Here is a 22169-nt window from a genome sequence, read left to right as displayed (position 1 = left end):
ACACATTACAATTTACACTGTAAATTGCTCGATTTTGATTAATTATTAAATCATTTGTAATCTTTATTTGTTATTTACAAATTCATAGAGAGTGCGATGCTTTTTATGACTGTCCAAATAGAAATAGAATAAACAAAAAATATATATCCAAAGTATGAAAGAATAAAAGTATGAATAAAGTGTAAGTTAAAAAAAGTTTATATATTATATACTTTATATACTTTATATTGCATAAAGTATTTCCTGCTATTTGTGGTTCTTTTCCAAACTGTTACCACAAATCTGGAGGCACTCATTTATACAGGACGTCTTTAGATGCGCTATAATAACATTTTGCATTCACTTGAACTTCCAAACCTGTTCCAGCATGGTGATGCCCCTGTGCACAAAGTGAGCTCCTTGAAGATCTGGTTTACATGCATTGGAGAGAAAGATCTTGTTAGGCCTGCTATAGAGCTCTGATCTCATCCCTACTGAACACCTTTGGGATAAATGTGAATGCTGACTGCACCCCAGAGCTCCTCACCTACATCAGTACCTGCCTTCCATAACACCCTTGTGGCTGATGAACACAAATATTCATAAACACAATCCAAAATCTAGTGGAACATCTTCCCAGTGTGAAGGGAATTAAGAGAGCAAATTGGGACTTAATGTGGAATGCATTGCTCATAAATCACATACCGTACTTATGACCAGGTGACCCAATACTTTTGACAATTAAGTGTGTATGTATATATATATATATATATATATATATATATATATATATATATATATATATATATATATATATATATATATATATATATATATATACAGTAAGGAAAATAAGTATTTGAACACCCTGCTATTTTGCAAGTTCTCCCTCTTAGAAATCATGGAGGGGTCTGAAATTGTCATCGTAGGTGCATGTCCACTGTGAGAGACATAATCTAAAAAAAAAAATCCAGAAATCACAATGTATGATTTTTTAACTATTTATTTGTATGATACAGCTGCAAATAAGTATTTGAACACCTGAGAAAGTCAATGTTAATATTTGGTACAGGAGCCTTTGTTTGCAATTACAGAGGTCAAATGTTTCCTGTAGTTTTTCACCAGGTTTGCACACACTGCAGGAGGGATTTTGGCCCACTCCTCCACACAGATCTTCTCTAGATCAGTCAGGTTTCTGGCCTGTCGCTGAGAAACACGGAGTTTGAGCTCCCTCCAAAGATTCTCTATTGGGTTTAGGTCTGGAGACTGGCTAAGCCACGCCAGAACCTTATATGCTTCTTACAGAGCCACTCCTTGGTTATCCAATGACAATTTCAGACCCCTCCATGATTTCTAAGTGGGAGAACTTGCAAAATAGCAGGGTGTTCAAATACTTATTTTCCCCACTGTATATATATATCACATCACATCACATACATCACATATATCACAACATTGTTGTCCATACTAGAACATAAAATCTCATAGAACCACTGTATACCATCCTGACCATCACACTCATACGGTATACTTGGTACACACATTCAGGAAGAAAAATACACATGGAAGTAAATGTTACAGTATGTGCCTACGGTGCAACATTGGACTGACCCAAATAGATTTGTGTGGAGCTACAGTGCATTCAGGAGATGCTGCGTCAACCCAGGTGCATATCAAGTATCCTGGGAGAGCACACGTCCCTAAAAAGAACAACCCGTACCCTGTTTGGGAGCGGCACTGCTGAGAGGAGCAGTAAATAAAGTCACCAGGTAGGTCGATCTCAAGTTGTGTTTAGACAGGGACCTTTTAGAATGTTGGTGGGCTGCAGGAGTACAGTAGCTGTATACAGACATCTCAGATGTATTAACCTAGTATACAGTATAACTACTGTATATACACAGCTAATAACTAGATGTCGTACTCTGTATGAATGTGTATGTGACTAATAAAATTTGGTATAATGATGATAAGGATTACATTGACATTTACATGTATTAGTGTAGTGGTTCCCCTGGCCACAGACCAGCACCGGTCCGTGGGTCAATTAGTACCGGGCTGCACAGAAAGAATACATACCACATTATTTCTGTTTTATTTATTATCTGATTCTAAACAATGTTTTATTTTGGAAAATAACCGGAGTCTCTCCACCACATCTGTCTATGACTCACTCTTGATGCATGCCATCATGCCTCGGTCGCATGTCTTACCTTCATCCACTACCTTCTTAAAGGGGCTGCCACGGCCGGTAACACACAATACATTACGGCTAAACTGAAACCCCCAAGCGACAACACAGTGGATTCACGTTTATTATTATATTTAGAAAATACCAGTTTTTATGGCAGTTGTATCATTTTATTTTGTTGTATTTATCCGCCACTCTTTAAAGGCCAGTCCGCGAAAATATTGTTTGACATTAAACCTGTCCGTGGCGCAAAAAAGGTTGAGGGACCGCTGTATTAGTGGGCACACCACATGTATTAGGACTAGTGGGGATCACCAGATCATTGCATCACATTTACTTTGGTGGTAAGATTAGCTGTGTTAGCTAGAAATGTAACATTACTCTGCAAATGTAACGTTTAACCAGCGCCGGCGCTAACTATAGGCAGAGCAGGCATTTGCCGAGGGTCTGGACGGCGGGGGGCTTCATAACTCTAACAAACCTATACACTAGTTCACCAATCAAGAGGCAGCGTAAGACAAGGCTCTTTATCTATTGGATATAAATAACTGTCACTCACCTGAAGTGGAACCAGTTAATATCTAATATCTAACATAATATTTAATGCGAGTTCCCACCATCTGAATGCATTTCGGTGGCACTGAAACTAATGCATCCCTTTAAGGTTGCTAAGCGAGAAGCTAAACAGGCACGCAAAGAAACCACAGCTTGTGATGCAGCTATGTGAGCTGTCAACATGTATTTTTGATTATAAAGTATTACTAAAATAAAAGGAGCCTTATTCTGCCTATTCGTCTCAGCGCTATTTAAAGATTGATTATTCTTTGCAGCCGGTTTATTGAGTTTAAAACAGCACGAGCACCGTAACAACTTTAAAGAAAAAGTATTCATAGTATAGTATAGTCAGTATAGTAAGTATAGTCAGTGTGTCTATGTGAGTTATTTATAATAGAATTATAATCTTAAACCTACTAACGTTAGCATTTTAAAGAAATTAGAATTTTTTTATAATAACTTTTTGTTTGATAAAGTGTAGCCTAGCTAATGGGCAAGGAAAAAGAAGTTCAGATGATTCAAAATACCTTTTATACTTTTCTCTTTGTTAGTGTTCATCGTAGATAAAGTTTAATTGATATACACATTTAACTAAATCTATAAAAGTACTGATAACAGGTTTTATTATAAATAAAAAGGTTAGAGATTAAATTAGTTTCAAGTGTTTCTTTATTTATTCTTAATAGTGAAAGGAAGGAGGCTAAGGGGCCTCCAAATGTCTAGAACCATCCCTGTGTTTACCTTTTCCTGAGTAGATCATTTGACTTAACAAAGTTAGAACAAGGACATGAGAATAAAAAATGCTCAACCTTGACTAGCTTTTGAAGTTTTTGGTTATTAATCTATACAGTCGAATGTACAATTGTGACTCGACATTGTTACTTTTGTTCAAACAAACAGTGTACACCACAGTACTACTGACAATTTCTTGTTAAAAATTGGTAGATGCTCCATGGAAGCTAATAGATACCTGTAAATGCATGTCACATATACTTTACAGCGCATTGAAATTCTTTCTCTGCATATCCCAGCATATTAGGAAGCTGGGGACATAGCACAGAGTCAGCCATGAAACAGTGTCTCTTTAGCAGAGAAGGGCCTTGCTCAAGGGCCCAAAAGTGGCAGCTGGGCAGTGCTGAAGCTTGAAACCACCGATTTTCCAATCATTTATCCAGAGCGTTAACTACTGAGCTACCACTAATGTGAATATGTAACATACTTACACCGATCAGGCATAACATTGATATTATAACATTATAACACTGATTATCTCTTCATCATGACACCTGTTAGTGGGTGGGATATATTTATTAGGCAGCAAGCAAACATTAAGTTGATGTGCTAGAAGGAAAAACGGGCAAGTGTAAGGATTTGAATGAGTTTGACGAGGGTCAAATTGTGACGTCTAGACGACTGGGTCAGAGCATCTCCAAAACCGCAGCTCTTGTGAGATGTTCCTGGTCTGTAGGTCAGTATTTATTAAAAGTGCTCCAAGGAAGGAACAGTGGTGAACCGGCGACAGGGTCCCGGGAAGCCGAGGCTCACTGATGCCTATTTGGTCCGATCTAACAGACGAGCTCCTGTAGCTCAAACTGCTGAAGAAGTTAATGCTGCTGATGCTCGACAGATCAAGACTGTTTTGGCAGCAAAAAGGGGACCAACACAATATCAGGCAGGTGGTCATAATGTTATGCCTGATAGATGTGTATAGTGTTTAAATAGTGAAGCTTTATGTCATTAAAATGTTTATAGAACATTTATAGAACAAAGCTCCAGTGTTAATGGTGTGTAAAAGGTAGTTTTTTGCCACAAGCGAGTCCTCAATATTTTCAGATACATCACAAGCTTCTGTTATTTTTCTGTGTAAATTAAATTTGAATAAAAGAATAGCTGAAGAAAGAAAAACTGTTTATAGCTGCTAATTTTCAACTGCCTTATGATAGATAGATAGATAGATAGATAGATAGATAGATAGATAGATAGATAGATAGATAGATAGATAGATAGATAGACAGACAGACAGACAGACAGACAGACAGACAGACAGACAGACAGACAGACAGACAGACAGACAGACAATTGCATTTGTACTTATGTCTAATAAGAGATGTGAAATACAATGAGCTGTGTCTTGGACATGTCCTAAAAGTATGTAACTGCTCACTTAAGATATTATTTATATAAAATCCCAGGATACAATAAGGCTGCATTTTATTTCCCCACATTTTTGCAATTTAAACACTAGAACAAAACCCAGCTGGGATGTAAATTTGTGAAAACCGAGAATAGTCAAGGGAGTGGTAGAATTCCTGATGTCCCCATACTATAGACATGACCCAAGGAATTGTCTGGAAGTAATCACAAGTATTGAGTGCATGCAGCGGAGTTAGGACAGGACAAGGCACATTTGGTAAAATATATATTTTATTTATTTCTTCATACAAAGAAATATGAATGTTCAGTATTTTATTGTCTAGAAATATCTGATCCATTTTGTTCATTCACGGTGTAAAATTATTTCAGATAGATACCACAAAATATTGATTTACATGTCTTTATGTTGTACATACAGACCGGCTAGCCTATTTATTATACGTGGGGTAAGACAAACATCACTTTCTGAATATAAGGTTGAATAAAACTCAACCATAAAACAGATCTGACCTTGAGCAGAGGTTTTCACAATTCTCCCGAGCAAATAAAAAAAAAACTGAGGGCTACTCAAGTAAATCTGTCAACTCGAGAGGAGATCTTGCAAATCATTTTTAGTACTGTTTGAGGTCTTTGTGGAAGAGATGTTTCTGCAAATAAAGAATTGTTGAGGTAGCAGAAACTTCCATTCTCAACCGCTGTACAAATGACCCACTATTCAGTCTGAATGCTGAAAGAAATTAACTTCTGTGTTCCCTTCATGGTGATGGACAGAGTTCGCGAGTTTGGTTTGTGTATTTGCAAAATAGAAGAAAATGGAAGGTGGTCTTTTAAAATTTGCGCAGTCTATTTCCTGGACGTTTCCGAAATCAGCATGTGGTAGACGATCGTGGTTACGTCCTCACAGCTGATTCATATTATAATCCCCCTCCTGAATAGAAGGATGTGGGCTTTAGCATGATACAGAACTAGTTAGAGGCACAAAATCATCAAAAGCTAAAATCAATGAGCTGTTCCTGATCTCATTGGCGTTCCACATCCATCCTTTGCTATATATATATATATATATATATATATATATATATATATATATATATATATATATATATATATATATATATATTTGCAAGTGTTTTCCTCAGTAATGGATTTTCACAATGTTTTAGTGATTCGAGGTTTCGCTACATTCACAACTCAACCCTGTTTCAATTTGTCCAAAAAAAATTTAATCAAAAACTACATTTCCGCTGCATATCTGCTGATAGAGAAAGGCTCATTTGCTCACTTCCACTTCGAAATCTTACATGGTTTGGACCTTGAAACTTAAGCAAACTCCTGCTACACTACATGCCTTTTGCATAATGTTTTGCATTTCAGAATTAGACACAACATAGGGAAGTTTTCCCCAAACGACTTTTCATTAAACTAAGGAGAAGCAGATAAATCAGGGCTGTGCTGAGGTCTTTCTCTCATCTCGGAGGTTATATGATATATAACAGATGGCGAGGCTAGACACTTTCTCCCTCTTGCATAAAAAGAATTCAAGTAGAAAGAGAAAAACGAGGTCTAAACAAGGCAACACAAACGACTTAAACAAACAAATCGAGGCGCTATAACCTGGTTTCGGACTCACGACCGAATTTGGCAACAGGAAATTGATTGAGATCATCCCTGATGAGATTCAGATGCTTAATTGGTCAGATCCACTTCATCATTGAGGAACCATAATATCTTCTGACTGCACTTTATATAACATCACACCGTCTGCATGATGACAGCACCTTTGGCACAGACCCAATCGCATTCCCCTCATTATACCAAGATGCAACGAGACCTGAGAGATCTAATCAGGTTCATGTGTTATGTAATTAGCATAATGACATGTTGCCTCTGTGTAGTCCAACACACAATTGCCCCATTGATAAAATGCCCATTCTAGTGTGCATTGCCTGGAAAAAAAAGAAATTCTGAGGGAAACTCTATGCATGAATCAAGGACACTGTGAGTAGTAATTAGGCCTATTGATGCAACCATTATTTGGGGAAAGGGGATGGTAGGAATGTTGGGAGGCAGGGGTGGAAATGTGAGCCAGATGCACTGAACAAATATGGTTAGGCAGCTTAGTGAATTAATTGCTTCAAAATTTAAAAATAAATTATTATAAAATAGATTTCTGTACATTTACACATATATATAGATAACAATTGTCACATTTGCCATCGCAAACACAAATATATTTTTTTTGTTCACTTTCAATCCCAACCAAAGTTGTGTCCAGTCATCTGGTAGAACTTCATATTAAAGGGCCGGTAGAAGTCCCGTAACCTCTGCACCACCTCAGGGTCAATGTTGGGGTGTGTTCGGCCTTTGGTTTTGCCCAGGCAGTGAGGCTTGCTGCTTCCTTCAGCCTTCTTCAGGCATGGAAAGCCCTTGGTCTGGTTGAAATAGAAGTGTTTGTCTGTGATGATCCTCTTTAGGCCCAGAAAATCCTGCACACGACCGAGCTCTCCGGCTGGGTCACTGATCAACCGCTCGCCGCTTACAAACAGGATCTGACGCATGGGGAAATACTGGAGCCAGTTGTCCAGGTGCTTGGCGTAGATGCCAATCTGGATGGCGCTCCATGAGGTGTCGATTAGGCCTGTAGTCCTGTTTTTAAAAGTCAGGCTCTCAAATGAGGGAATGTCTGGCTTTTTGGACAGTGTCTGTGTGTAGTCTGAGATGGCCCGGGTGACTGGATCCCTCACCACCACGATGAGTTTGGTGGAACGTGACATTGAGTGGATTCGAGCTGGAGCTTCACGAGTCACAAAGTAGCTAGGCGTCTTCTCCATGGTGATCTGACCCTCCAGGGTCTTGGGCATCAGGTCTCTGATGGCAGAAGAGAAAAATAATAGTCAATAATAGAAATTGTATTGCCTCATTGATAGTCACCATGCATAATCAAAGTTCTGCTTTGAAAGCAATTAGCATTGTTTGATCAAAGGTCCACTAATGAAATCTAATAAGATAATTGTTTTGCATTTCTTGGAACTACTGCCAAAAGTGTCTGGTGAAGATATGTCATTGATATAAATGTTCTGCAAATGTTGCAATGCCAATTAAAAAGAAATGTATTAATTGTGACTAAAGGATTTTTGAAGAAAGTCAGCACTTAACGAGGTCCATCTGCATACTCCAGCTTGTGGTCTCGTGTGGTCAGGGGGGTTTAAATCTAGCTCGAATTTTTTTTTGCACTATTAGCCACTTAAGACCATAAAACTCTTTTCAATAGTTCGCCAAGTTCTTCGAGCAACATTTCATAATCATTTACATTACAGATGAAAGCCGATCTGGTTTGTTTAAGCAACAAAATCCGTTGCTTGGAGTGGTGAAGCGGGAGAACAGGATATGTTACATGAGTACGTATAATCAAGGCGCATTTGAGAACAAGTTTTTTTGAGTGAAATGGCAACACAGACCGAATGCCAAGCAGAGTCAGGTTGCCAATTTAGGTCAAGTAGGGAAGAGTGGATCATACTGCAGAGATAAGCGTGAGCTCTGACAGATAGTTATGGGTGGAGGTGGATATGCCGTTTCACGCACTGTGTATCTCCGCATTGAGAGACTCGGTAATGCTGATGAATAAAATTAAATATGCATGCTCTACAGGAAAACAAAGTTTCAGTTTAATACATATAATCATGCAACAAGGAGGGGGGTTCCCCATTGGAAAAGCTGTTAGGCAGAATATTTTTGAACAATGAGTAACTGATATAGAAAATGCATTGTGAATACGATGTATTGAGGTCAATATTACCCACCAAGAACAATCAGTTAGTAGTTTTGTCTAAGTAGGTTTGGTAAGCAAAAAGTATCAAATTCTTTTTGAGTGTGTTTGGGATACGCAGTCCAAACCAGCATTAACACAACCAGAATGAGCCCCCCCCCCCCCCCCCCCCCCTTAGAGTACAGGAGCACACACTAGTAAGACTTATTTGGGTTTATTGTCTCAGCGTTCTCAGTGCCAGCTAAGTTACAGCCTCATTGTCAAAAAGGCCTATCAGTATCGAGAGTAATCTTGGTTTGAGTGTTTACACCCTGTAAAAGCAACATTACACACCATTACTAGAGGAACCACAAACAATACACAAGTGGTATTTGCCTTCTCCACTTCAGTAAATGGCAATACTGTTTATGTCTTGCAGCATTCGAATTGTAAAAAGCTGGCTATTTGGGCAAATTTTTTAAGAACAATTCTGACTAACCATAAAGGATATAGAAAAGTCTGGAGTTTTGAATGCTACCCTTTGGGATAAGAAGTTTGCTTAAATAGATTAGCAGTACTAGAGATCCTCAGTAAAAAAGAGATGGAAAAACAAATGCAATACAAATCACAAGGTGTCAATCCAGAAATGGAAAGCAGCCAAGGGCAGAGGGAGGTGAACTAATGATGCGAGGCATTTAATAGGAAGCTGTTGGCAGACTGGTGTATCGAGCCTCTTTAAAATAGTCAGCCACTGATCCAATTATGATAATGTCGGGGTGATTTCTGCTGCCTCACAAGAGAAGGATGGAAGAGAAGATAGGCTAATCAGCATTAATAGTCTGGGTAAATAGATGAGCCTAACACTTACTTATTCATCAACATCAAGTGAGGTAGTAACTTAATAATTAGGCAATGGACATGGATGCTTAATGGTTAAAGCATTGGACTTTGGATCCAAAGGTCATTGAAATCCCAGACACACCAAGTTGCCACTCCTGGGCCCTTGAGCCGGGCCCTTAACCCCATAGTTGATCAGTTGAATGAATGAGATAAACGTAAGTTGTTTTGGATAAGGAGGTCTGCCAAATGCTGTAAATGTACTCTAAATGAAACCCCATGCACCAACTCATCTTATAATGGGTTAAGACTACGGGTTAAAAACTTCCGCGACAACTCATAAGAGCAACAAGGTTTTATTAGTTTACACAACCCTCACAGAGCATGCAGGAAATATAAACTTTATGTATGACTAGTGTAAGCTCGTAAGCTTGTGGTTAGAGAGTGAGTCAACTATTAATTCCTAATTATCAGAAGAAAACGGAAACTTTTGTGTGTTTGTGTGTGGGTTTTGTAATGAATCCCGAAGTTGGCAGTTTCCCTGCACAACTGAACCCCCCACAAACTCATTTACACTTATGTGTGTACTCAGCCCCGGGGATAGAAATCCACAAAAAGTTATATGTTGTCTCTTTCAAATAACCTTCAATTTAACCAAATATTACCTCAGCCATTATCATCAACATCTTGGAGTGCTAAAAGTACAATTCTGGTCTGATAGCTAAAGACATAGTGAAGAGTATTGATGGCAGATTAAAGGTTAGAAATCCACACAATGAAAAAAAAAGGTGAATGAGTAGGACCCTGACAAGCCTCCACCCATCCTCTTATGCCTTTTCTGCTTCTCTGAGCGATTGGAGATGGAAGGAATAGAGAGAAAAGGTTGAGGAGGACAAGTGGCAGAGCTCTTGGATGAACAATGCCTATTCTCGCCTGTTTTGATTTATTAGGTAGTTCTTTTTAGACATTCTGTCAGCAAACAGGCAACTCTCTGACACTGGCGCCCTCTTCTTTCCCCCCTTCTTTACTTTGAAACAGAGCATTGTGCTCGGGTGATCTGGGAGAATCGGGTCAGAGCAGAAAAGGGGGAAGGGGAACTCAGAGGCCTGAGTGGGGCACTTCTCACTCACTTTGGGGGAAGAGAAAGAGAGAGGAATTGGAGAGCCCTTGAGTGGAGTACGCAAGCAGATCGAGTGCCTCTGGGGGAATGGCCTCAGCACAGGTTGCCAAAAGAAATGGTTAAGATATTGGACTGATCAATTATTTACCACAAGATTAGAAAGGGGATAGCTGTGCTCAGAAAGGGATTCTTCTGATTAAAAAAAAAAAAAAACTGTCAAGTAATATGACCACGTCCTGACCTTGCGTTGTTGGGAGGAACCCCCTCCAACCCTCCCACCCTGATTTAAGACTTTGATAAGCATTTAATCCTTTTCAATTAAAGTAATATTTATTTTTTGTGCATTACTTAATTTTCACATGTTAACATATCAGGGCAGAAAAATGGACAAGATCTTTTTAACCTGTCGGTCACTTCCAGGTTCCTCAACATCTTCGAATAACAAACCTGTCTGAATTTTTCTTCTAAAAAGTTAGGACAAAACTTAGCTTTGGCCAGCTTCACACGGAGTGTATGTGCTTGTTCTCATAACACAGCTTGCTCTTTTCAGTAGCAAGGTCAACTGCCTCAACTGCGCAGCGGAAGACCCGTCCAAGTTGAAAGAGATGCCAGAAAGAAAGAACGCAGATATCTCTGCCTGCCTCGTTCTTGTTACTTCAAATGCAGCAATAAAACACACTACTGAGGTCCTGCTCTCGAAATCAATAAAGATAAAGTCAGGAAAAGAGAATGGGAGGCAAAATGACAAGAGCCATTATGTGCTGCATTTCTGCTCCTGTTTTTCCATTTCATGTCCTGATGTGCTGATAAGACAGTTTGGCTTTCATAAAACCATGACAGGTTTTTTTTTATTATGCCTGGAACAGTTCATACACAGCTTTCATGAGACAAGACTGATATTATACCGTGCTACTCTAAATTAGGGCTGGAACAAATAAGCATTGCCAATATCTGTGTTTGTATGACAGTTGTGAAATTTAGAAAGACCTACAGGTCTGGTTGCTGTACACACACAAGTTATTGTATAACTCAGCCAACTCATCAAATAAACATAAATTCGGCCCTGCAAGAGCGTGTCTATCAACTGGAATACCAAAGCAGACAAAGTCCAGAAATCTGGAGCACTTACATACTCTCGAATTGCACTCAAACAGTCAACACTGCTCTGTGTGAGCAAACCGACATGGTGTGTGACAGATACTCTCAAACCCAGATACGGCTCTCGGCAGTTCCCACACAGACTCTGGCACCACTCCAGTATATGGGCTATTGATTACAGTGCCCCAACCCCTACCTAGTGGGGCCACAGAGATATAAGCATTCGATTGACACGTTATGGCATCCCTTTTTCGACGTTCTTACTCACTCGATAGCTTCTTAATGAATTATTTATCTGATAGTGGAAGAATTGAATTTCTAGTTTGTTAAGATAGAAAAATATAGCGATGAAACCCTTAAAAATGAGAGGCTCCATTACAAGTGAACCTTTATTACCATGAAAGCCATAGAATGGAATTATGTGTTCCACTTCCGTCAAAGCTTGGTGCTGAAGTGGCCAACATTAAGGATCCTGCCTGTGGCGTCTATTGATCCCACTTGGTATATAACAGCAATTCGCGGAATTGTGTAGGCAAAATGTTCTTATGCAGTTCATAAAGTCGAGTAAAATCACAAAAAAATGCCACCACGTCAGCCTCATTTGCTGTTCTTCTTAAAAACTCGGCTGTACCGCGTCACCAGGGTTGACGATCGCACAGTCAACCTAAACCCAGCTGATAATTTAATGGGATAAAGTCAAGCTTTTCAGCACAGCACAAGTCACAAACAATCAATAAACAGGACTTAGCATTGTGTCAGTGAATACTTTTGACTGCTGGTATCATCTGTGCTTATTCGATTTCTATTCTGTTTTACATTGCATCTGGAAAGTATTCAAAGGACCTTCATTTTTCCACATTTTGTTATTTTACAGCCTTATTCCAAAACAGATTACATTCATAATTTTCTTCAAAATTTTAAAAAGTCTGGTGCCTCTCAAAGTTTCCTCATGCCATATCAGGGAGTTTTTCTTTACCAATTTTAAGGGACAAACTGAACATTCTTTTATTACCGCTTTCTCAATGTAAAGCTGCTTTGAGACAATTTTAAAATTGCTATACAAATAAAAAAAAAATTGAATTGTCCCAAAGCAGCTTTACAGAGTTTAAGAGGTTATAAATTTGGTGCCTATAAGTTCGTCCTTATAAGTTTAGCCCTAAAAAACAAGCCTGGGGCGACTGTGGCGTGGAAAAACTCCCTGAAGAAACTTTGAGAGGAACCAGACTCGAAATGGAATCAATCCTCATCTGGGTGGCACCGAATTTGTTGTCATTAAATTTGTCCATCATTGTTGAGTTGTACTGTTCAGTGATAGGCTCTTGAATGCAGAACTGTGCGTGCACACTGCGGTCCTCGGCCAGACTGTTGAGATTAATATGTCATTTACAATCAGATCGTTATGAATATAACGTAAACATGCAAAGGACTGTTTGCTTTTACTGATCCACTTCTGGAATTCCTTTTTTCCTTGTGTCATCTCAAGGGGTTTTTCATTGTAACTCTTCCATCCAGCTTGAATGAGTACCTACATCTTTTCCGTGAAGCATTACACAAATAAAATTGTTATAACTGTTAAAAAGTGTAACTAGTGAGAAGTATATCGACTATGTAGAAAACTTTTACAGGACTGATAAAGGTATCAGGAATTCATCCACTTTAAATCTCTTGACACTTCATTTCCTGAGTGAGGCGAACCAGAGATCTTCTCTTCACCTGCAATGCCACAGCCATACTGCTCTAGAGGGCACATTGTGTGTGTTTGTGTGTATGTGTCCTCTCTTCTTTCCTTGGCTCTCCGTCTCCTGCTTTCTCTCTTTCACCCATCCTTGGCATGTAACCCTTCCCCTGGCGTACGCTAACGAGACGTAATAGGTTACCTTTTCTCAGATGTGCGTCTGATCTCTGGCCGTCTCGGGTGCAACTGTGGCTGAGTCGTGTTTCTGTCTCCAGAGTTCACTTTGCGAGCACGTCACCCTATCTGTATCAGCCACACTCCGAGAGCCTCTTTAGGAGCGAGTCTGCTCAGAGGGATGAATAATGGAGGAACATGGAAAAATCAGAGAGGCTGGCCTGGTGTTGTCCTGCGGCTGATACTGATGCTTACTTAGGGGCTCTTCTGACAGAAATACTCTTTGCACTTAGCTGGGATATAAATCCAGCACTACTCATAGGTATTAGGTATTAGCTAAAACCCGAAGTAGAAAGTAACGAATTACATTTAGTCACGTTTTTGTGTACTTAAAATTTTTAAAGTATATTTTTAAATGTGTAACTAAAATCTTAGTTCAATATATTAAGTTTAAACTATTGAACTATTGGACTATTGAACTACATTTAAAATCATATCTGTTACTGAGTAAAAAAATGTATATAATAAAAATTATTAAAGGGGGGAAAAAATCGTGTACTACCTACTACTGCAATGATTGGTTGATGGGCGGAGAACAAACGCACTAAACTCACCGAAAAGAAAGATGGAGACGGACGAGGCAGATGGAATACGAATCCGCGTTCGCTATTTTAATTCTGAATCTGCATTTGCGATTTCTCTCGCATTATCATAAATGACAATTACAAAAGAATTCTTTTTTTTTTCCTGCAAAAGTGCAGAACTCACATTAGACTCATCATGGACTGTAGTAGGGGCTTTTTGTTGTTGTTATTGCACTTTAATTTGTAAAAGTGTTCCTTCAATTAAAAAACGACTAGTTTGAGATTTATAATCCCTTGTCCTAGAATTCCCCCCCCACCCCCCACCACCGCTGTTAAAAAACCCAATTTTAACTCTAAGTACATTGTAAATGTTCCCTTAACTTTACTTGTACTTAAGTAAAATTTCATTAAAGTAACAGTAATTTTCAAATGAGTAGAATATTTTATGACTTTATCCACCTCGGGCTAAGTTAGAATTAACCGGAGCATTGCATGCTAAAGGAAAACACCTTCCTAGGGTAGAAGCAAGCAGCTGTAACTTTCATTTAATTTGTATGTTTTGACTAACAGTTTCTGTGGCATACGGCCCACCGGCTGGCTTCGGGTTAAACAGTTTATCTCCTCTGGGAAAACACAAAGGATTTACCAACCAGAAACTAATGAAGACGGACAGGCACTATTCAAATATGTGTATATTGACAGATGATATCTGTCGAAAGAACCGCGGCTTCATTGGTGCTGTGGTGCACTCTGCCAGGCGCAATTTTTCAGCAGTTTCTCTACACGCGAACTGCAAGTACAAACTCGCTCTGAACCGCAGCGGTCTCTGTGAGAAGCACATAATGGTGTGTGTAAATCACAGGCTGCTCGACTTAAATGACTTTCGATCTGCGGCAGGTTTGTTTCAGGTTTTGTTCTCTGCTCTTCGACGCCTTTCGTGTGAGCTCCGAGCGCCACATCGAGACTCGGCGTCTGAGCCGTGGCAGCTGAATCAGAATCGGAATCACAGTATCGAAATACTTTGTTAATTCCGTAGGGAAATTGTTGAAAATTGTTGAATTTGATTACTAGTTGCGAGGAGCAACTTTACCCAAATAACTTAAAATATTGACTCAGGCAATATCTTCTTAGGCAAGAAGACGATTTTTTCTTTTGGTAGTATGCCATTCGTCTTGATTGCACCTCTTTCAAACCTGCATGTCTTCCTTCACCGCATCCATAAACCTCCTCCTTGGCCTTCCTCTTGCCTGGTGGCTCCATCCTCAGATGGCCAAACCATCTCGATCATGTCTCTCTCACCTTGTCTCCCAAATGTCTTACTTGCACGGTCCCTCTAATAAACACATTTTTGATCAAGTCTATCCTCGTCACTCCCGATGAAAATCTCAGCATCTTCAACTATGCCACCTATAGCCCCGCCTCCTGTCTTCTGGCCTTTGACACCCCTGAGCTTTCCAATATTTAGGACCGAATCTTTGCGCACTTGACTTTCAGCACTCGAGTGTCCCTCAGAACTCAGTTGAGCCTGCAATCCTGGAGCAATTATTCATCCTGCATAAATAACCTAGCAGATAACAGCAGTTTGCACTAATCTCGGTCCTTAGCGGCCATCGAGCTCGAGCTCTAGTGTTTGTCTCTGCTCGAGTAATCTGCTCTGATAAGCCTGTTTTCTCCGAGTGTTTGTGCAGGGTGTTAACACACTCCATTCACATTCCAATAGAGCGGTAAAGTCCCCGGTAGAGCAGCGTGATCAAAGAAAACATTAGAGAAATGCCATATAGCTCGCAGAAAGAGTCTTGAGTGATCTTCAATGTGCCGTTTTTCAAAGCGACGGCGCAAATCCCCTTTCTTCTAAAGCGGAAAAAAAAAACCAAGAGAGAGCATCCTGTTTTGCTTGGCTCGAATTCCACCCCGGCTGAAGCCGTTTGAAGACAGGTGAGCGTTAAGCACGGGGGATTTCCTGCGTCTATCTGTCTATCACCACTAAACATTTCTGCAGTCTGGCATTTTTTTTGCCCAGCATATAATTAACGGAATTGTGCAGAAATAGCAACATGAGTGACATTGGAACTGCTCGGTTGATGCGGAAAGACGCACAGTAGTGCTCGCTCCACAGGTCCTCCCGAAGTACCATCACGGGACGCGATTTCCGCACAGGGACTTCGGCCCGGCGTTTATTAATAAGAAGTTTCGAGACGGTGTTATTTTGGGGAGGATGTCCGAAATCTCAAAATCTCAATGACAAATGTTTTCACTTCCTCTCTCATTCTTTGTCTCGCTCCACTCTCTCGCTTCCAAGACGCCTCCTGGTTCCACGAGAAACAGGATCTGTAACGAGCGTGCCAGGAAAACCGCAAAATGTGGACGTGAGGACGTTTGAGAAATGAGCTACGACGTGAAAAAAAAAAAGAGAGAACAAAAACTACCGCTTGGCTTGGCTTGTTTTCGCATGACTTTCAAGTCGCATGTCGGGAGCAAGAAAGTAAATGATTTTAATGTCTATAATCGCGTTCCTTGATGCTCACTTATGAATCCAATGCGCTATAAATGGCTAATGGAAACATTAGAAGGTATAATTCAGTAATGTAGCAGCGCTACCTAAAAAAAACGAATTATAATCATTTCGAAATACTGGGGAGCAAAAGAGTAGGACCAAGACATGTCCGGTGTCCGACGTGTCCTTCTTTAGTTCTAGACCAGAGCTAGAGTTTTCTGGAAAAAAAAAAAACATCATCAATGCTCAAATCTGTTCAACAGTTTTTACGGGTTTTTTTTTTTCCTTTTTCTTTCTTTCTACAAATATAAAACTAAACAAGATGTTTAATTTTTTTTTTCTAAAAACCTTAGGAGTAAATTTGGATTAACTAAAAACCTTTTCAAAAGTATTAAGTATTATAGTACATCAAAATATGTTTGATGGACATTGGATTCTGAAATGATGGACATTTTACGGGAATTTTGGGAAAATTTTGGGAAAGTTTTAAGTGTCTTGTTATAAAATTTTTAAAAAGATATTTCATTTAATATATATATATATATATATATATATATATATATATATATATATATATATATATATATATATATATATATATATATACAGAGTATATAAGCGTTTAAAATTCATAAATTTTACACCATATTGTCAGAACATCACAAAAATGTAATAAAATAAATTCTCTATAATTGGTTAATCATCTTGGTCTAACTTTATCAAAAACGACCCACGAAGCTGGAAAAGTTGCTTTGATTAAAAAAAAAAAAAAAAAAAAGTGTTAGTATTTATAAACTCCGCTTCTTTTGATAGCAAAAAGAGGGAAAAAGATGAAGGAACATGAAAGGAGAGAGAGAAGAACAGAGTGAAGACACAAAAGAGGAAACGAGCCCTGGGCTCAGAACACGCACCAGCTCAGTTGCCTTGGAGTTTCATTCATCTTGTGCTCCAGCAAGCACATCAACACTGTCGTTTTTGTGTGTTTGTGTGTGTGTTTGTGAGTGTGTGTGTGTGTGTGTGTGTGTGTGTGTGTGTGTGTGTGTGTGTTCCCTTAATCATCTGCTCTTTTCTTGCAGGGGTTAATGGAAACCTTGGGGGGTCTCCCCTTTCCCCTAGTCTTCCACTTTCCTCTCGTTTGCTTTTTCTCTTCATCAGACTTGACCACTCACACATGTTTCTAAAACCGACGCCGTCCTGTTGCCTCGTTGTCGAGATTCAGTTCGCTCTCGCACATTTTTGCATTGCACCCTGCTGAACCCACACTCGTCGCAATTACGCGTTTGTGTTTGTGGCGTTTGTGTCCCGCTGATCGTCGTTTTCAAAATAAATCCGAGATCTTTATTAATGATGATTTACAATGACTTATGTTCATATTTCTAAAAAATATTATAACATAAAAGACTTAAAAGCTACAAAATCTGCAGTACTATTAAAAACAGCATTTATGCCTCTTGCAGCTCTTTTGGAATATAACATATATTTCAGGTAACAGATTTTGACTATTTTCATATCAATATGATCAGCTGGAATATTCTGCAAGTCACACGTTCAAACAGGAAGTCATCCGAATTTCCTGAGGCTCATCATGAACTCTTTTTTTACATTCACAATGACACTGGGATACTTTGGATCAAGTTTTTTCACTCAAATCATCTCAAGTGAAACGATAGCATATTTTTAATGCTGTTTTGTCATTAGCATGAATGCTAGTTAACAATATTTTGCGCATTCGCTTAAAAGACTATAATCGCGTTATGCTCACTTAGGATGCGCTTTAAATGGCTAATGGAAACATTAGAAGTTATAATTCAGTAATGTAGCAGAGCGATAGAAAAAAAAACCCAACCCTAAACAAATTATAATCATTTTGGGATACTGGGGAGCAAAAGAGTTGGAGACACGTGTTCGACCAGCGCTCGATTTTTTAGATAAAAATCCTCCGTGAAATATTATGAAACATATATATATATATAAACCAAAACATATGCATATTTTGTGTATTTATGGGTGAACACATTCCACCATTGAGAAGTGATGTTTTATGGGAGAAAGGTGGCACCGCAATCACAGAGTCACTCGTCAGTGTCCTCACGTTCTGGCTGTTTCACCGACTACCTTCAGACAAGGACAAACTCAACGCCGAAAACCAACATATAGGAACGAGTCGGATTCGGACAAGGTCCCCTCTTTACAAAAACTGCAGAGGGACAGGAGGAGTGGGGAGGAAGGGGGTTCACTATCTAACTGCCTTTCTTTCGCTCTTTCTGTTGGGTTTCTATAAAGAGTGCAAGCGAAAATTAAAAGCGCCCACGTTTTGATGACTGTAAATCATTTTTCAAATCAGATTTCTTTTTTTTCATTTAAATTGATTAACCCTAAAGCGCATAGTGGTGGTGGATATGCGGTGGCCATGTCTTTGAGATTTCCTCTTTTGGCAAACATCTTCCCCCCAAAAAGTGCTGTTAACTTGCCCGTAAATTCAAAATTGATGAGCTATTAGTATCCACGTATCCAATATAAAAAAAATATATTTTAGAGATTTCCAGAGTTATTTTCAAATTGTGTCATTTTTTTATTACTCATTCCTGTATGTGAATGCGATTGACTATTGTGTGAATCCAGGGAAAATGGTAGCTTTGGGTTACTGATCGGAAAGTCAGGGGTTCAAGCCCTGGTATTGCCAAGCTGCCACTCTTGGGCCCTTGAGCAAGGCCCTCCTGGGACGCAGTAACATCCCTGGGATATACCAACAAAGAATTTCACTGTGTTGTAAGGTAGATGTGACAGGAAAAAAACAGAAAAAAACCCTCTTTCAACTCATTACGCTGTCACTTCTTTCCAGGCTCTATTACTGATCCTTAATGCATCCCTATTCACAGAATAAAGTAAATAAACCTTATGAACTGGGCTTCACTGGAACGTTCAGGCTTGTGGTTCCGACCTCGTTGGCAGCTGATCACCTCAGCCGCCCACCAGGCTCTCCTGTCCCCAGGCTGCCCCATTGCATAATTAGCCAGAGGTAATTTGGGGGCTGTTTTCGCTCACCACCCCCGGTTTTTTTTTCTGGCCACCCTTGTTGCAAAGCCATGCCAGTTTAGGCAAAGAAACCGGAGGCCCCCTTTTCCTTTCAGACACAATTTCTTTTTCTAGATGCCGAGAAAGGTGACAGAGCGGTTTTACAAGACTATCATAGAGTCGTAGGGATATAGATATATTTATCTATGCCCTATAGATTCCTGAAATGATAGTTTGACCTCACGCTTCTCAGTGGTGGTAAAGGGGGAAAATACAGGCATGTGAGATGGTGGTGGGAGGGGATGGAGAGAAAGCGAAAAGCGAAGATTCAAAAGAATACTAGCTTCTTCATAAAGGAGGTGTTGGGGATGGGCTGCTTTGGGGGAGGAGATGGGTGGCGACCAGACCACAAAGGAGAATAATTCGCCGGTTAGGAAGACGCTGAGCAGTTTAGCCAACACTAAAGCGTGCTTGCGAGCAGCTCTTTGAGTTTGCCCAGCGAGCACAGAGCCAGGCTTTCAATAGAAGATGTCAACCTGCTGACTGCTGAATGGCCCAGCGGTCAGGGTTCAGCTCCAGCTGAGCGCAGGAAGTCTATTTCCCTCTCTGAAAGCGCAGCGCTTCTGCTGGGAAAGCGCTCGTTAATGCTGAACTGAGACTGAGCTCCGAGGCTACTGTTATCTCCTTTTGAGGAGAGGGTCACGATGAGGTTGAACTGTTGTGTGAAAAATGTTACAAGAAATACGATTCCAAATCAATACAAAAAAAAGAAAAGAAAAGGGACTTGTGTGGATGCAGTGCTATGATTACAGGAGTCAGAGACATGCGCTGTAGAGAATCCACAGTTCAGGCTGAGCGGATCGGCATCATTTGTTGTGTTTGGTTCTAAAAGAAGAGTCTCGTCTGTCTGTCTGTCTGTCTGTCTGTCTGTCTGTCTGTCTGTCTGTCTGTCTGTCTGTCTGTCTATCTATTGATCTATCGATCTATCTATCTTAATCCCCCTTTTACTGCGGTTTGAATCTGGCGCCCCCCGTTTATCATTATTAATTGCATTTGCCACATAAATAATATCTTTGGCTGATTTTCCCGAAGTTTTATGTTAAAATAATACAATTTATGAATACAAATATAATTATTAATTATGAAATAAAGTATAATGTAAATAGAGTACAGTAGTGTATACAAAAAAATGCATTTTAAAAACATTACTACTATGATAAACAGGATAAAAGAAAAAGTATAGGCTTTTTTTTTTGCATTTTATTTATTTATTAATGAATGTATCCATTTATTTACCTATTTATTCATTCATTCACTTTTAAATTTATAGCTATTTTGATTATATTTGTTTATATGAAATCGTTGGGTATTTTCCCATTTATATTAATTATTTAATTATTATTATTTGATAAAATAAATGACTATCAAACATTTCTAGTTATTATTTAACTCATTTCTATAGTTATAAGCCTAACCTTATTAATTCAATCATTTATTAGTAATTAAAAACAAAGTGTAAAAACAGCCAATGTAAAACTAAAGAGCTGCAAAAAAATATATATTAGATTTTTTTATTTTTAAATCAATAATTTTGTTTTAAATTTAAGAAATTAAACAGTTCAATTTAATCTGATTGGCAATTTTGATAATAAACATTGTTTACAAATATTGTGCCAAAATTGGCCTCAGAAAAAAAAAAGAATCTGGATATATTTTTGAATAAATTTACCCAAATAAGTTGCTCTAAATCGCTCTGATAAATAAATGGTACAGTATATTTCAGAATCGAGTGACGACTACAGGATAAGAAGAGTTGGATTACACTCAATCCAACAACATTCATGCGCATTTATTCTTTTAAAATAACCAGTTTTTGGATAGAAAAAAGAAGCGTGATTTGAGCAGTGCATATGTGTGACAGGTCTCACCTGCTGTGCAGATGGTCTTTACACAGGCAGCGCTGTATGACGGACTGCCTGCTGACCCTCATCTACAGAGCGTTTGACCAGTCGACACACTCCACGTACTACATCCTGTGCAAATCGATACGTCTAATTCCCTAAGGATACGCACCGGCTTGGGTCATTAATATATATATATGTGTGTGTAGTACTAAGCATCAGAAACCTGCACAAACTTTACACACTAATCAGCAAAATAGGATCTAATCTCAAAAAGTAGCAACTGTTCTTTCTTTTCCATTTCTGCTAATCTGTGTTTGGGTCTGGAGGCAGGAAGTGGAGAAGGGTTAGCAGGGTTCAGCTACACTGTCACCCTGCCTTCCTGGACCTCCTGGATAAAAGAGTCCTGACTGCTCTCGGATGGATGGAGGTCTTCGTATGAACGATACAAGCTGAAGGGGGTTTAAAGTTACAGAGCTCCGAACACTTCCTGAGGCAGATAGCGAAACGGAACAGCGCTCTACTTGTCCTTTTGTCCGGTGGCGCAATACTGAAAGGCCACCGTTCACTCCCCTTTAATCACAGCATGGACTCGAAAAGAGAGAGAGAGAGAGAGAGAGAGAGAGAGAGAGAGAGAGAGAGAGAGAGAG

General features: G+C 39.3%; 1 protein-coding gene across 1 annotated transcript in view; it reads right to left on the bottom strand.

Moving 5' to 3' along the window:
* Positions 1-5128: 5128 nt before the first annotated feature.
* Positions 5129-22169, bottom strand: part of LOC310734497 (heparan sulfate glucosamine 3-O-sulfotransferase 3B1-like) — a 23136-nt gene continuing 6095 nt past the window's right edge. The window contains exon 2 of the mRNA XM_083556622.1: positions 5129-7744. Coding sequence (XP_083412748.1) covers positions 7126-7744 — 619 coding nt within the window. The 3' untranslated portion in view covers positions 5129-7125. The remainder of the gene's footprint in view (positions 7745-22169) is intronic.

This window comes from Silurus aristotelis (assembly GCF_946808225.1).
Source record: "Silurus aristotelis genome assembly, chromosome: 12".
NCBI lineage: Eukaryota > Metazoa > Chordata > Actinopteri > Siluriformes > Siluridae > Silurus > Silurus aristotelis.
The sequence above is the reverse complement of the archived record's forward strand: the minus strand, read 5'-3'. Positions and strand labels throughout refer to the sequence as shown.